Source organism: Chiloscyllium punctatum, chromosome 20 (assembly GCF_047496795.1).
Source record: "Chiloscyllium punctatum isolate Juve2018m chromosome 20, sChiPun1.3, whole genome shotgun sequence".
In the NCBI taxonomy this organism is placed as follows: domain Eukaryota; kingdom Metazoa; phylum Chordata; class Chondrichthyes; order Orectolobiformes; family Hemiscylliidae; genus Chiloscyllium; species Chiloscyllium punctatum.
In genome coordinates, this window is record NC_092758.1 from 54480698 (window position 1) to 54496011 (window position 15314).

The 15314-nt window shown below is 42.1% G+C and overlaps 1 protein-coding gene across 13 annotated transcripts in view; it reads left to right on the forward strand.

Annotated features, from left to right (window-relative positions):
• The window catches only part of arhgef37 (Rho guanine nucleotide exchange factor (GEF) 37), a 232674-nt gene that overhangs the window by 107689 nt on the left and 109671 nt on the right, over positions 1–15314 (forward strand). For all 13 annotated transcript variants that reach the window (XM_072590933.1, XM_072590929.1, XM_072590942.1 and 10 more), the window contains one exon: positions 8067–8245. In XM_072590933.1, the coding sequence (XP_072447034.1) occupies positions 8078–8245 (168 nt within the window). In that variant the 5' untranslated portion in view covers positions 8067–8077. The remainder of the gene's footprint in view (positions 1–8066; positions 8246–15314) is intronic.

Genomic DNA, 15314 nt, shown 5'->3' on the forward strand with positions numbered 1-15314 from the left:
GAGTGTGGCATTAAGGAGCTCCAGCAAAACTGGAATCCATGAGAATCAGGGAAAACACTCTACTGGTTGGAGTCATATGTGGCACAAATGAAGATGGTTGTGGTGTTGGAGTTCAGTCATCTCAGTTCCTGGATCTCATGGTAGGCATTTCCCAAGGTAGATATTCTCTGATTAACCTGTTCAGAGATGTGACTTACACACTTTTAGAACAGGTGGGACTTGAATCTAGGCCTACGGACTCAGTAGTAGGCTCCAGAGGGCCTCTAATTTCTCAGGAGAATGTCCAAGTTCCAATCATCTTCAGCTGCTTCATCAATGACCTGTCCTCCATTGTAAGGCCAGAAGTAGAGATGTTTGTTGATGATAATGGTACATATTAATGGTTTAGTTGAAGGAACTAAATGTAATGTCTGCAAGTTTGCAAATGACACAAAGCTGAATGGAGGAGTGAGCTGTGAGGAGAATGCAGACGTACCTCACTGATTTGGACAAGTTGAGTGAGTGGGCAAATGCATAGCAGATGAAGTTTAATATAATAAATGGGAGATTATCCACATTGGTAGCAAAAACAAGAAAGCAGATTATTCTTTGAATGAGAAAGGGGGAGGTGCAATGAGACCTGGTTGGCCTTGTCCAGCATTCACTGGAAGTAAGCATGCAAATGCAGTAGGCAGTGAAGAAGATAAATGGTAGATGGTCTTTATGGTGTAAAGACTCGAGGATCAGGCACAAGAATGTACAGGGCCTTGGTGAGACCAAACCTGGAGTATTGTATGTAGCTTTGCTCTCCTTATCAGAGGAAGGATATTCTGGCTATAGAGACAGTGCAATAAAGGTTTATCCGACTGATTCCTGGGCTGGCAGAACTGATGTCTGAAGTGGGAATGGATCAGTTAGGCCTACATTCACTGGAGTTTAGAACAATAAGGAGGGATCTCATAGTAACATAAAATTCTAACATGACTGTAAATCTGTAAGTTGATGGACAGTTCTGTTGAGAAAGGAGTTGTGGGATTTTTGTCTCAGCAACTTTGAAGGAATGGTGGTATATTTGCATGTCAGAATGGTGAGAGGCTTGGTGGGGGACTTGAAGGAAGTGGTCTCCCAATATGCCTCTCACCCTTTTCCTTCTGTATGGTACTGGTCGTGGCTATGAAAGGAAAATGCAGTATGTTCCAATGACCTGGGAGTCCAGAATCAGAAATTACAGTTTAAGGATGTGCCATTTACAATTTAGATGAAAGAAATTTCTTCACTGAGAGAGTAGTGAACCTGTGAAATTCTCTGCATCAGAAAACAGTTGAGGCCAAAACTTTGAATGCTTACAGGAAAGAGTTGGATGTAGTTCTTTGGGTTAAAAGGATCAAAAGTTATGGGGAGAAAGTGGGAACATGATACTAAGTTGGATGATCAGCCATAATCATATTGAAAGGCATGACTGGCCAAATGCTGCTCTTACTTTCTATGTGAAAATATCCATTAATATCTTCTAAGATATTGAAGCAGTCCGTGTCCAAACGTAGCATTACCTGGACAAATTCCAGGTTTGGGCTGACAAGTCGCAAAAAACATATTTTCTCCACATAAATAGCAGTCAATGACCATTGACAACAAGAGTATAACCTTTGCACCTTGCCCTTCAATCTCATGACCATTGCTGAATCCTCCACTATCAACATCCTGTTGGTTATGATTATCCAGAAACTGAACTGGACGAGTCATGTAAATACTATGGGTACAAGAGTAGGTCAAAGGCTAGTAAGCTAGGCAATGATTAACTCGCCTCCTGATTCTCCAAAGTTTGTTTATCATCTACAAGGCACAAGTCAAGTGTGTGATGGAATACTCCCCGTTTGCCTGGATGAGTGCGACTCCAACACCTCTGAAGGAGGTGGACACCATCCGGGACAAAGCAGGCCACTTAATTGGCTTCACATGCACAATTATTCAGTCCCTTCACCACCGACGATCATTACCAGCAATGTGTACTAACTGCAAGATATAGTGGTAAATTTACTGAGACAGCACCTTTCAAAAATGTGACCACTACCATCCAGAAGAACAAGGTTAAGAAATACGTGGAAACCTCTGTAAAGCTCCCTTCCAAACCACACCCCATACTGACTTGGATTGCTGTTATTTATGTCACCATTCCTTCTGTGTTGCTGAGACAAAATCCTAGAGCTCCCTTTCTGAACAGTGTTGTAGGTCTATTTACACAACATAGACTGCAGCAGTTCAAGAAAGTAGTTCACCACCACCTTCTCAAAAGCAACTAGGGATGGGCAATACACAGTTGCTCAGCCAGCAATACCCAGCTCTCATGAATGAAGAAAAAAATAAGTTACTCATACTACAGTGCATGCACTCTTGCAAGATATAGGAGGTAAGGGTCATCACTAGTGTCCCTGCTGATTTCACCCACGAGGTGCACCAAACTCTATAGACTGTGTTAGGGAACTGGACTAGTGAGGCTAGGAACAGAGAACAAGTGCAGATGAAATGTGGCTGCAGGGCTGGTGTAGGAGGGAGGGCTTCAGACACGTGGATCATTGGGATACCTTCTGGGGAAGGTGGGACCTGTGTAAAGGAGACGGGTTGGGCCTGAACTGGAGAGTCACCAATATCCTGGGCAAGAGGTTTGCTAGAGCTGTTCGTGAGAGTTTAAACTAGATCGGCAGAGGGTAGGGAACAGAGCCACGGATCAGATGATGGAGTAGGTAGTGAACAGGTAGATACAGCATGCAGAGAGTCTGTGAAGAGGGATAGGTACTTGATAGGGCAAAGATGCAGTCAGTGTGATGGGTTGAAGTGTGTCTATTTTAACACAAGAAGTGTCAGAAATAAGAGTGATGAACTTAGAGCATGGATCAGTGCTTGGAACTATGATATTGTGGCTGTAATGGAAACTTGGATATCACAGAGGCAGGAATAGTTGTTGAAAGTTCCAGGATTCAGATATTTCAAAAAGAATAAAGGTAAAAGAGGTGGAGGAGTGGTATTGCTAATCAAGGATAGTATCACAGCCGCAGAAAGGGACATCTTTGAGGAGGGTTCCTCTGCAGTGTGGGTTGAAGTCAGAAACAGGAAAGGAGCATCCACTTTATTGGGAGTTTTCAACAGCCCTCTCAATAGCAACAGAGACACCTAAGAGCAGATTCAGAGGCAGATTTTGGAAAGGTGCAGAAGTAACAGGGTGATGTCATGGGTGACTTTAACTTCCCTAATATTGATTGGAGCCTCCTTAGTTCAAATAGTTTGGATGGAGCAGTTTTTGTCAGGTGCGTCCAGAAAGGGGTCCTGACTCAATATGTACATAGGCCGACGAAAGGGCAGGCCACATTGGATTTGGTGCTTGGCAACGAGCCATGCCAGGGGTCAGATCTCTCAGTGGGAGAGCATTCCAGTGATAGTGATCACAACTCTCTGACCTTTACTATAGTAATGGAGTGGGAGAGGAGCAGATGGTAATGGAAAGTATTTAATTGGGAGGGGGAATTACAGTGTTATTATGCACGAACTGGGACACCTAAATTGGAAACAGGTATTGTCAGGGAAATGCAAGACAGAAATGTGGAGATTGTTTAGGGAGCACTTGCTTAATGTGCTGGACAGGTTTGTCCCACTGAGGGATGGTAGTTTGAAAGAACCTTGGGTGACAAGGGATGTAGAACATCTAATCAAGAGGATGAAGGAAGCTTACTTAAGATTGAGGAGGCAAGCATCAGTCAGGGTTCTAGAGGGTTACAAGGTAGCCAGGAAGGAACTGAAGAGGAGAGCTAGAAAGGGACATGAGAAGTTTTAGCAGGTAGGTTTAAGGAAAACCATAAGGCATTCTACACTTATCTGAGGAACAAGATGACCAGAGTGAGGTTAGGGCCAATCAGGGATAGTGGAGGGAACTTGTGCCTGAAGTCGGAAAAGGCGGGGTGAGGGGGATCCTTAATGAATACTTTGCTTCAGTATTCACTACTGAGAGGGACCTTGATATTTCTGAGAACAGCCTGAAACAGACTGATATGCTTGAACAGTTTGAAGGAGGATGTGCTGAAAATTTTGAAATTCATGAGGGTAGATCAATCTCCTAGGCTAGATGGGATATGCTTTGGGTTACTACAGGAAGTGAGGGAAGAGATTGCTGTGCTGTGCTTTTGGCGATGATCTATCCTCACTGTCCACTAGAGTAGGGCCAGATGATTAGAGGGTGGCATTCCCTTGTTCAAGAAAGGGAATGTGGATAATCCTGTGAATTACAGACCAGTCTCACATCTGTGGTGGGTATAGTATTGGAGAGGATTCTGAGAAACAGGATTTATGATTACTCGGAAAACCATAATTTGATTAGAGATAGTCAGCATGGCTTTGAGAGGGGCAGGTCATACCTCACAAACCTGATTGAATTTTTTGAGGATGTAACAAAACACATTGATGAAGTTAGAGCAGTGGATGTGGTGTATACGGATTTTAGCAAGGTTGGTTGATAAGGCTTCCCATGGTAGGCTCATTCAGAAAGTAAGGAGGCATGGGATATAGGGTCATCTGGCTGTATGGATACAGAATTGTCTGGCCCACAGAAGAGAGAGGGTGGTCGTAGATGGAAAGTATTCACCTGGAACTTGGTGACCAGTGGTATTCCACAGGGATCTGTTCTGGGACCTCTGCTCTTTGTGAGTTTTGTAAATAACTTGGATGAGGGGGGTGGAGGAGTGGGTTAGTAATTTTGCCAATGCCATGAAGGTTAGTGGAGTGGTAGATAGTGTGGAGGGCTGTTGTAGGTTGCAATGGCACATTGACGGGATGCAGAACTGGGCAGATGGAGTTCAACTTGGAAAAGTGTGAAATGAGTCAATTTGGAAGATCATATTTGAATGCAGAATACAGGGTTAAACGCAGGATTCTTGGCAGTGTGGAGGAACAGAGGGATCTTGGGGTCCATGTCCATAGATTCCTCAAAGGTGTCACCCAAGTTGATAGGGTTGTCAAGAAGGCGTGTGGTATATTGGCTTTCATTAGCAGGGGGATTATGTTTAAGAGCCGTGAGGTTATGCTGCAGCTCTATGGAGCCCTGGTAAGACCACACTTGAAATATTGTGTTGAGTTCTGGTTACCTCACTACGGGGAAGATGTGGAAGCTTTAGAGAGGATAAAGAGGAGATTTATCGTAATGCTGCCTGAGCTGGAGGACAAAAGGTTGAGGGAGCCACGGCTTTTCTCAAAGAAGCAAAGAAGGATGAGGGGTGACTTGATAGAGGTGTACAAGATGATAAGAGGTATAGATAGAGTGGATGGTCAGATACTTTATCCCAGGGCTGAAATGGCTTTCACCAGGAGGCATAATATTAAGGTTATTATGGAGGAAGGTTTAGCGGAGATGGCAGAGGTCGGTTCTTTACACAGAGAGTGGTGGGTGTGTGGAGTATGCTGCCAGCAGTGGTAACAGAATCAGATACATTAGGGACATTAAAGTAACTCTTGGATAGGCACATGGATGATGGTACAATGAAGGGTATGTAGATTCGTTTCATCTTAGAGTAGGATAAAAGGCCAGCACAACATCGAGGGCTGAAGGGCCTGTACTGTTCTATGTTCTATGTGGCCAACATTCCTTATTTCTACATCCAGTAATATTTTCAACCTTGGTTATGATGGATGAACAAATTGCTTGTGCAGTTTAACTCAAATTACATTTTTGTCTTCTAAATCTCTGCTCCCTGATATCATTAACATTTTAAAAAATTTCTTTAATGGAGAGGTTCCATTGAAGCAAAACAATGGTGACCCAATTGTGTAAATTGCAAATTCAGATTCAAATACAATAGCTTTGTCATTTTCCATATTCAGCTTCGTTTGTGCATTCTTCATCAATGGCATCCTTAATAATAATGGTATTCCACTGGATACCACATCTGGCGAACAAAATCAATGATCCTAGCTACTTTGTAAGGAATACCTACTCTGTGTCAAGATTTTTGTGTTCACATGTCCAAATGTGAAGTTGGTGGCATTCTCAAAGTTCCTTAATTTGTACTGATCACTATGCAGCTTCTTGCAACCATAATAATGCCCTCTTTTTGATCAAAATCTCCATCTTCTTCTTTGAACTTTCAGTTTCATGTTGAGTTTCGAATGCTCTTATATTGTTTTGGAACAGTTCATGTTCCAACCCATGGGAATGTTTGGGACCACTCATATTGTAAATCCCAAAGTCTCAAAATTGTCCAAAAGCATTGCAGTTCACATTTCTACTAGTTTAAGTTAATCGGAGATGTGATATGATGATGTGGTAAGGCTACTGCATGTCTGATGCCACTTTCCATAGATGGAGTTTGCAGGCAGTTGCTACTCATGGCGCATATCCTGAAAAGTTGGTACTGTCCAAGATGGAAGCACAGAAGAAATAGTGGCAACCTGGAGCTGCGAGGTACCTGCTCTGACTTTCATGTCAATAATAATCACCATCTAGTTCCTCTGTGCCATGTGGGAGAATAGAAAATTACATATAAGTGAGGCGAGATTAGATACTGAGGAGATATAAATACCCGGAAATAAACCTTTTGCCACACACTAGTGATATTTTGATTTTGCCATTCAAACCCTTGAATAAGAAATCAGAATGCTTTTTTCAAAGTTGAGAATCTCATTATACTGATCTTGCCATATGTTCAAACTTGCACATCATTACCCACATTTTTCATGAGCTGGGAAAATTCAACTCTGTGTTTATTCTCAATATTTCAAATTGATCAGATCGGTTTGTGTACAGTTTCCAAATAATTATATTCACAATTTTGTTTTAAGCAAAATCATTTTCTGAATTTATTTGTGGTAACATAAATGGTGCAAATGACATAAACTATTGTGATGGTCTGCAAGTTGAGAAAGCCTTAAGATAAAATAATACTATGATACTGAATATGGACTGTGGATACTGTTCGCATTGTTTTCTTTTCCTGATATACATAATTACACAGTTGAGTACCATAGATTTTCTGTGAAGAAACAACTGATATTTTGTGATGCTGAAAATCTGCATTCCAGGCATAGTTTTTAGGAGTCACGCAGGAAACAACGAACACATAAAACCCATTCTTGATTTCTCTCCAGGCTCTACTCATTGTGTAACATGCAACAATTACAGGGAGTGGTAGAAATACCATAACTATGCACTGACATTTTGATTTATATCAATGCAAGAAGAAAGTTCTGTTATTATTTTTAAGCTGATGAGATTGACATCCTGCTGGAAAATTTACATCACTTTTTTTTGGCAATCAAATAAAAGAACACCATTCATTGCCATGCCACAAAAGTATATAGTATGCGCATGCGTGCACACACACACTCCTTATTGACATAGCCACAAAGTGTTCAGAATTGTGAGATTATAAAACATAAATGTGATATTCAAACTTTAAAGCAATCGTGAGTTTGCTTTTGGATTCTTTTGATTCCGAACTGTGGAGTTAATATTAACCAATGAGGGCACAGCTGCAGATATTGCTTTGCCAGCAACTCTCTCTGCCAGCCAGTCAATTTTTGTTTTTGTTAGTGCTCCAGAAGCTGAAGTGAAAACTGCGAAGTGTGAAACATTTATTTTGACTTAAAAGACAGCTTATATTAAGAAAAGTGAAATGTGTTGAGAAGGTATTTATGTAATGAAGTAATTTATTATTAAAAACTAGTTTAGTACAGATACTGGTAAGTAGGAAAGCTCATGAAGCAATAAGTGACTAGAACATTCCATGATTGCTTACAGCAAACAAACACAGACTGGTTTTGCTGTTGTGTAGGCAGGTATAACTGGGGTGTTGCATTCTGTTCAATATAGATTGCATTGGGAATCATATCATAAGGAGCAGAGCACGGATCGAGATTAGATTTCTGCAAATAAATTTCGAGTTTACGGGAAATTGTGATTTACAAAGCAAGATCAGGTTACACAAGAATTGTACTTATATTCAACCGCAAGACCATATTTTCAATTCTTTCTGGGTAGATCAGCCAAAAGGCCACAGAGAGGCATCTAATCAGCATAACTGCATTAATTCTAATTGTGTCTCCTGCAGGCATAGTTACCATGGATGATTCATCATATGAGGAACTTAATGGCAAATTTACGTCAGCCAGTAAAATGGAAGAAAAACAAATGAAAGCTATAGAAGAACTGGTTGAAACTGAAAAACGGTATCTCAGTTTACTACAGCTGTGTGCAACAGATATCAGGAACCATTTACAATGCAAACAGGTAATCATTTAGAGATGCATATTTTGAGAAAACATTTGACAGGCTGTGGAATACTGTGCAAACTTTGGACTTCAATTCAAAAATGGGGACAGATCTTTTTGAGGGTCACTCAAGCCAAGGTCATGTGGCAGAAACATAGCTTTTTGAGACTATGTGGAAATCATCCTTAGAGTAGGAGGTACTTCTACTCGAAAGCCAGTCAGGTTTTCTTGAGTGATTATTGATTCCTTTACAGCTGATTGCATATGCAGGCATGAGTAAAATACCAATTTTTATGTGCAGAAGGACAGGAGGTTCTGCCCTTGGCCAGGACCATCTTGGCCCCAACTTCAGGACATCACATTTAAAAGGCAGCCAAACAATATTTCCTTCTCTGCAAACTAGCACATCAATCAGCCTCTGCTCATTACCTTCCTCATGCCCCTAGAGATGTTAGAGACCAGAAAAATCAGTGCCATGCCTTAGCAGTGCCTTCCCATAGATTTTCCTGGAGGTTGTTCAGGAGAGAGAGGAATCCAATTCCCTATGAATTGCAAAAGAAGGCCATCCCATTTGACAAATGCGGCATGGGCAGAAGTGTCTGTGGTGATCAGCAGCTTTAGGCAGTTCAAGAGAACCAGTGCTGCAAAAGAACGAATAATCTGCTGCATATTACCACGGTATGTAGCACCGTCTACCCAATATTTTATGTCCCCGTGCATATGAGTTAGCATTGTAATATTGCCACTACAGAAGACTTGTCACATACAAGTCAGGGGGCTGGGAATCCCATTTCATATCTCATGTACAATCAAGGCTAACACTTCATTGCATCTGCCAGTGTAGCTCTCTTTATACCATAGTGGTGCCTGATGTGATGTGCCACCGTAATGTGACGTTGTGTGATATACTGATAATCTGCCACTCTCATATTGGGTCACGTAGTGCTAAAAAAGCAGCAAACTTTAATGACAGCACATGATATCTATATCTATTTATAGTGTGTATATATATAGAACAGAGGCTGTGAGCATTATACCATTGAGTCAAATAATATAGCAATCACGTCATGAGCATGTTCTTTATAGTGTTATGAGGTGGAGGCTGAACCCATCTGCTAATTAAAACTAACATCCCAGAAAAGCTCGCCTCGCCTCTTAATCTGCTAAAAGTGTGAATGATTGAAAGAAAACCCCTAGTTTCCACTGTTTTAAAGAAAAAATAGCAATTTGTTTTCCTAACTCTAACAGTGGACACTAAACAAAAACTATTAACAAATTCAAGCTCCCTTTTTCTTAACCAATCACTATTTGATCCCAACTCTATTAAAAATGCTCCAACAGCACAATCATTCAACATTAAGTTAACTTAATCTCTCTCAAAGACCAAACAGTCTTTTACGCTGTCTTCCTTCCGGTATTCTGAATCCGCTGCTTTCTTCCGAATCTGCTGTTTCCTTCCATCCTTCTGATACTGCTGTCTTCTCCTTGGATTGTCTTCTGATTTTTCTTTTTTTTCCGGGAATGTCTTTATATAAAATTTCTTGGTACCTTTAATAGATGATGCCTTATGAGATTTCTTTGAGAGCATTGAGTTGTTTCTTTCTTCAGATGGCAATTGGGTCTGACTAATTCTCAAAAATGTCCTTCCTTTTTTATATCCCCAAGACTCATACCCTCTGTTTCGTCCAATATTGTCAGTACAATTCGTTTTTTGGTTAAATTTAAATCCAGTTGCCTTAATATCAAATCACAACCCCAAGCTGATTTGTTACATATTATCAATTCTCAGCTAGTCACGGACACATGTGCTGTCACAATCTCTCCGCTCAGAAGAGGCACCTCTCTCTTAACGTGCCCATACACTCTTCAACTTTGTAATGATAGGTACATCACAAATCTGCTGTGAGACATGATGCATCACTGCCTGTCACAGATATGGCACTTAACACAAAAAAAGGAGCTGCTACACTCTGTGGTTCATGCACCGTCAGCTTACTGGCCTTCCTTCACACATAGGAGGGCAGATGCATCCGATAGCTTTTCACTAAATGTTTGTGTGAACTAAGGACACAACCACAAAATATGGCTTAGGGATAAATAACTCCCAGGTATCTCAGGCACTCATCACATATAATATTTGATGTGAGACGTCACTGATCTTTCATTCAGAGACATGAATGTTTGACACTTGATGATCTGATCTTTCATTCAGAAGCCTGAACCCCACTTTCCACATACCGTGTTTTTATTAGTAACATATATGAACAATCATAGCTCTCCTCTACCTGTATCTATAAATACAGATGTAGTGCTCATGTAGCCACATTTAATGTGTCTTAATGCTTCTGTTTATCTGTTGGAGGAAGAACATACACAATAATCACAAACATGCACAGACCAGACAGGAGAATTCCCGACGTAGGCTGCTGACCCACTTCAAGGAGAAGGCTGCAGAGTTAGTAGGAAACCAAGAGAAAAATGTCCATGTTAAAGGGAGATGGGAACCATCTATTGCGAGAGCCTCTTATCTGCTAGTGCCAGCTGCATATCAAGAACCAATTCTTAATGAAGTCTTAGGAAATGGTGGTGGCTCACAACCCTCACAAAGCCTTGTTCAGGTCCTGATTAGATTCCACCCAATGTGGGCTATGGTGTTATTTGTGGCAAAATCACACAAGAAGTCCAGTGAGGTTGATCACTACTTCGGGAACAACTTGCTCATCCTTTTTTTTGTATTTGCTAAGCAGTGAGGTACGTTTTTCGCTGAGCAGTGACAAGTTACCAATTAAGGTTTATTATTGCTTGTTAAATATCGTATTATGGATGTAGGTTTGCTGGCTGAGCTGGAAGGTTCATTTTCAGATGTTTCGTCACCATACAAGGTAACATCTTCAGTCAGCCTCCATATGTAGCACTGGTGGTGAAGTCCACTTTCTGTTTATATGTTTGAGTTTCCTTTGGTTGGTGATGTCATTTTCTGAGGTGACATCATTTCTTCTGGTGATGTAATTTCCTGTTCTTTTTCTCAGCGGGTGGTAAATGGGATCCAAGTCAATGTGTTTGTTGATAGAGTTCCGGTAGGAATGCCATGCTTGTCTCTGTTTGGCTTATCCTAGGATGGATGTGTTGTCCCAATCGAAGTAGTGTCCTTGCTCATCCATATGTAAGGGTACTAGTGAGAGTGGGTCGTGTTGTTTTGTGGCTAGTTGATGTTCATGTATCCTGGTGGCTAGTCTTCTGCCTGTTTGTCCAATGTAGTGTTTGTTACAGTTCTTGCACGGTATTTTGTAAATTACATTAGTTTTGCTTGTTGCTTGTATAGCGTTTTTCAAGTTCATTAGCTGCTGTTTCAGTGTGTTGGTGGGTTTGTGGGCTGCCATGAAGCCAAAAGGTCTGAGTAGTCTGGCAGTCATTTCCGAGGTGTCTTTGATGTTGTGTAGAGTGGCTAGGGTTTCTGGACGTGTTTTGTCTGCTTGTTTGGGTTTGTTGTTCAGAAATTAGTGGACTGTGTTTATTGAGTGCTCGTTCTTTTTGAATACACTGTATAGGTGATTTTTCTCTGCTCTGCGTAGTTCCTCTGTTCTGCAGTTGTGTGTTGGCTTGTTGAAATAATGTTCTGATGCAGCTTCATTTGTGGATGTTGAGGTGATTGCTTCTGAAGTTCAATACTTGGTCTATATGTGCTGTTTTCCTGTAGTCACTGGTTTGAGGTTCCCTGTTTGCTCTACTGTGACATCTAGGAATGGCAGTTTGTTGTTTCCTCCTCTTTAGTGAATTTTATGCCAGTAAGGGTATTATTGATGGTCTTGAAGGTTTCCTCTAATTTGTTTCATTTAGTGATGACAAAGGTATCATCCACGTAGCGGACTCAAAGTTTGGGTTGAATGGTTGGCAGAGCTGTTTGTTCAAGTCACTGCATTATTGCCTCTGCTAAGAACCCTGATATCGGAGACCCCATGGGTGTTCCTTTGGTTTGTCTGTAGGTTTTATTGTTGAAGGTAAAGTGTGTGGTCAGGCATAGGTCCACTAGCTTGATGATACTGTCCTTGCTGATGAAGCTGGTGGTGTTTGCTGTATGTGTCTTTGGTTCTTTTAATAATGTAGTCAGTGTTTCCTTAGCCAGGTTGATGATGATGGATGTGAACAGGGCTGTTACGTCAAATGATTCCATTATTTCATCCTCTTCTATCTTGGTGTCTTTGGTCTTCAGGAATTCTTGGATGGAGCTGATGGGGTAGTATGACTCTTCTACTAAGTGTTTTCATCTTTGGTTAGCTCCTTGGCCAATCTGTAAGTTGGTGTTCCAGGTAGCTAGACTATAGGTCTGAGGGGGGCACCTGGTTTGTGAACTTTGGGCAATACGTAGAAGTGTGCTGTGTTGGATCTGTCTGGTTTTATTTTTTGGAAGTTGGTCTTATTTATTTCTCCAGATTTCTGAAGTCTTTTGAGTAGGGCTGTGATTCGGTTCTCTGGTTGTGGAGTCAGGTCTATTGCCACTTGTTGGTAAGCATTGGTATCTGCAAGTGATGCATTTGCTTTCTCAATGTAGCCGCTTTCTGAGCAACAAACCCAAACGAGCAGACAAAACACATCCAGAAATCCTAGCCATTCTCCCCCACCTCAAAGACATCTCGGAAATGACTGCCAGACTACTCAGACCCAATGACATCGTGGTAGCCCACAAACCCACCAACACACTAAAACAGCAGCTCATGAACTTGAAAGACCCGATACAGACAACAAGCAAAACTAATATCATCTACAAAATACCTTGCAAGGACTGTAACAGTACATTGGACAAACAGGCAGAAAACTAGCCACTAGGATACATGAACATCAACTAGCCACAAAATGAAATGACCCACTCTCGCTACCATCCTTACATATGGGTGAGGAAAGACACTACTTCGACTGCGACAACACATCCATCCTAGGACAAGCCAAACAGAGACACGTACGAGAATGCGTGGAAGCATGGCATTCCAACCGGAACTCTATCAACAAACACATTGACATGGATCCCATTTTCCACCCACTGAGAAAAAGAACAGGAAATGACATCACCAGTGGAAATGACGCCACCACCGGAAATGACGTCATCACCAACCCAAGGCAACTCAAAGATACAAATACAAAGAGGGCTACCCCACCAATGCTTCATTTGGAGGCTGACTGAAGATGTTACCTAGTATGGAGATGAAATGTCTGAAAACGAACCTTCTATCTCAGTGAGCAAACCTACAGCCAGAACAGCAATCTGAACTACAAATCTTCTCAAAAGTCGCTAATACCTTATTAACACCACACTTGCTTCATTAATATTCAGCCTCCTATCTTAGCAAAAAAACTAGACAGGAAAAATTCTTAAATATGGAAGTCAGAGTTAATATGTGGCAACTGAAAGAAAGTGAGGACTGCAGATGTGGAGAGTCAGAGTCAAAAGGTGTGGTGCTGAAAAAACACAGCAGGTCAGGCGGCATCTGAGGAGCTGGAGAGTCGATGTTTCGAGCAAAAGCCCTTCATCAAGAATGTCAACTGTCCTGCTCCTGGGATGCTGCCTGACCTAATGTGCTTTTCCAGCGTCACACTTTTCGACAACATATCTGGCATCTTTAGCTCACTGCTTGCTCCAAAGGGGCACAAAATCTCTTTGCACAGTCCATGGGCACCAGCAACATGAACCCAGGTCCACGGACATTTTCATTCAACGTATGTCTCTAAGAACTGCCATGAGAAATCTCTGGTCCACTTACTTCCGCACTTTAATGCTGCATTTCAAGTTCGACCAGGAACTGTCATTGTAATGCTGTAGCAAGGACACTGCACACTCGGGCATGCACCTTGCCTATGGACCGGACCAGGCTGTATCTCTTGCCTGTTCACTTGTTGTCAGAGTGTTTACTCATTCTTGAGCCTCCCTGGATGCTCACAGCATCGTTGCCCTGCCTTTTGACCTTTGCCCTCTCAACCAAAGTTACCATTTACTTCTATCTCACCTTGCCATTTAGTGAAGTTACAAAGGTAGGAATCTTCTTGTGGTTGTTAGCAAGCCTCTGTCAGGTCAAGGGACACAGCCTTCATCAGGGGACCTGGTACAATGAATGGCAGCCTCCGATAACAGTCCAGCAGCTTAAACAGGGTCAGTCAGTCAGCTGCTTGGGACAATCTGAGTCCGGCTGAGGAGTTGAATATTGGGAAGCCGAACACCTGTCTTGGCTCTTTCTGCTCTATTATGGGCAGTTTTCCTCCTAGAATGTGGAACAAGCATTACAAGAGATGAAAGTGGGTGGCACTATTGCTTTTCATGAAGGTTGAGCGATGTCCTGAGCAAGTGAGTAAGGATCAGAAATGGTATGTAGGGCTAGTGGTGTTGCGGCTTGGGGTGGGTGATAGCGAGTGAGGAAAGATGTTGCAGGTGATCGCGGGATGTGTTAGAGGTGGGTACATGTGGCAGGGAGAAAATGGTTGTGAGCGATTGGAGAAAAGATGGTGGAACTTAAACTGCCAGAGTGGATAAGCTCGTCGACTTTTGTCCTATGTTGCTGTGCATTCCTGTAGGTGGCTGAGACTACACTGACATCGGCATTGTCTCATGTCATGGTCTCCACTGCTGCTCCTGAGGGAAGAAGACCTCCTGCCTGTTGCACCACCTTGTCCAGCAGGACCTCCAAATCCTTGCCCATAAAGAGACATGCCAATTCCCCTTTGTCTGCATGTCCAAGGCAAATAAAAGCACACAGGGCAACAATGATTGACAGTGCTTGTTCCAGGTGCACCACAAGCTTTTAAAATGGTGCCAGCATCAGGGATGTTGGTCAATTCTGAGATAACCAATGAGTGGTGAATCGTTGAGGGAATTGGACAAGACTAATGCAGTCAGGGTGGGGTCAGTAGTCACTGAGATGAGATTAGTAAGATATGGCAATAAAACATTGCCCTGCCTTGAGCTGAAAACCCCTCTCAAAACAGCTCTGACACAACTCACACTGAACCAAAAACAAGATTCAGTCCTTTATATTGTTCTATGGAGCATATGGATCCCACTCCCAAGAGTGCATAAAAAAGAGGTCCTGCCCTCAGGCCAATCT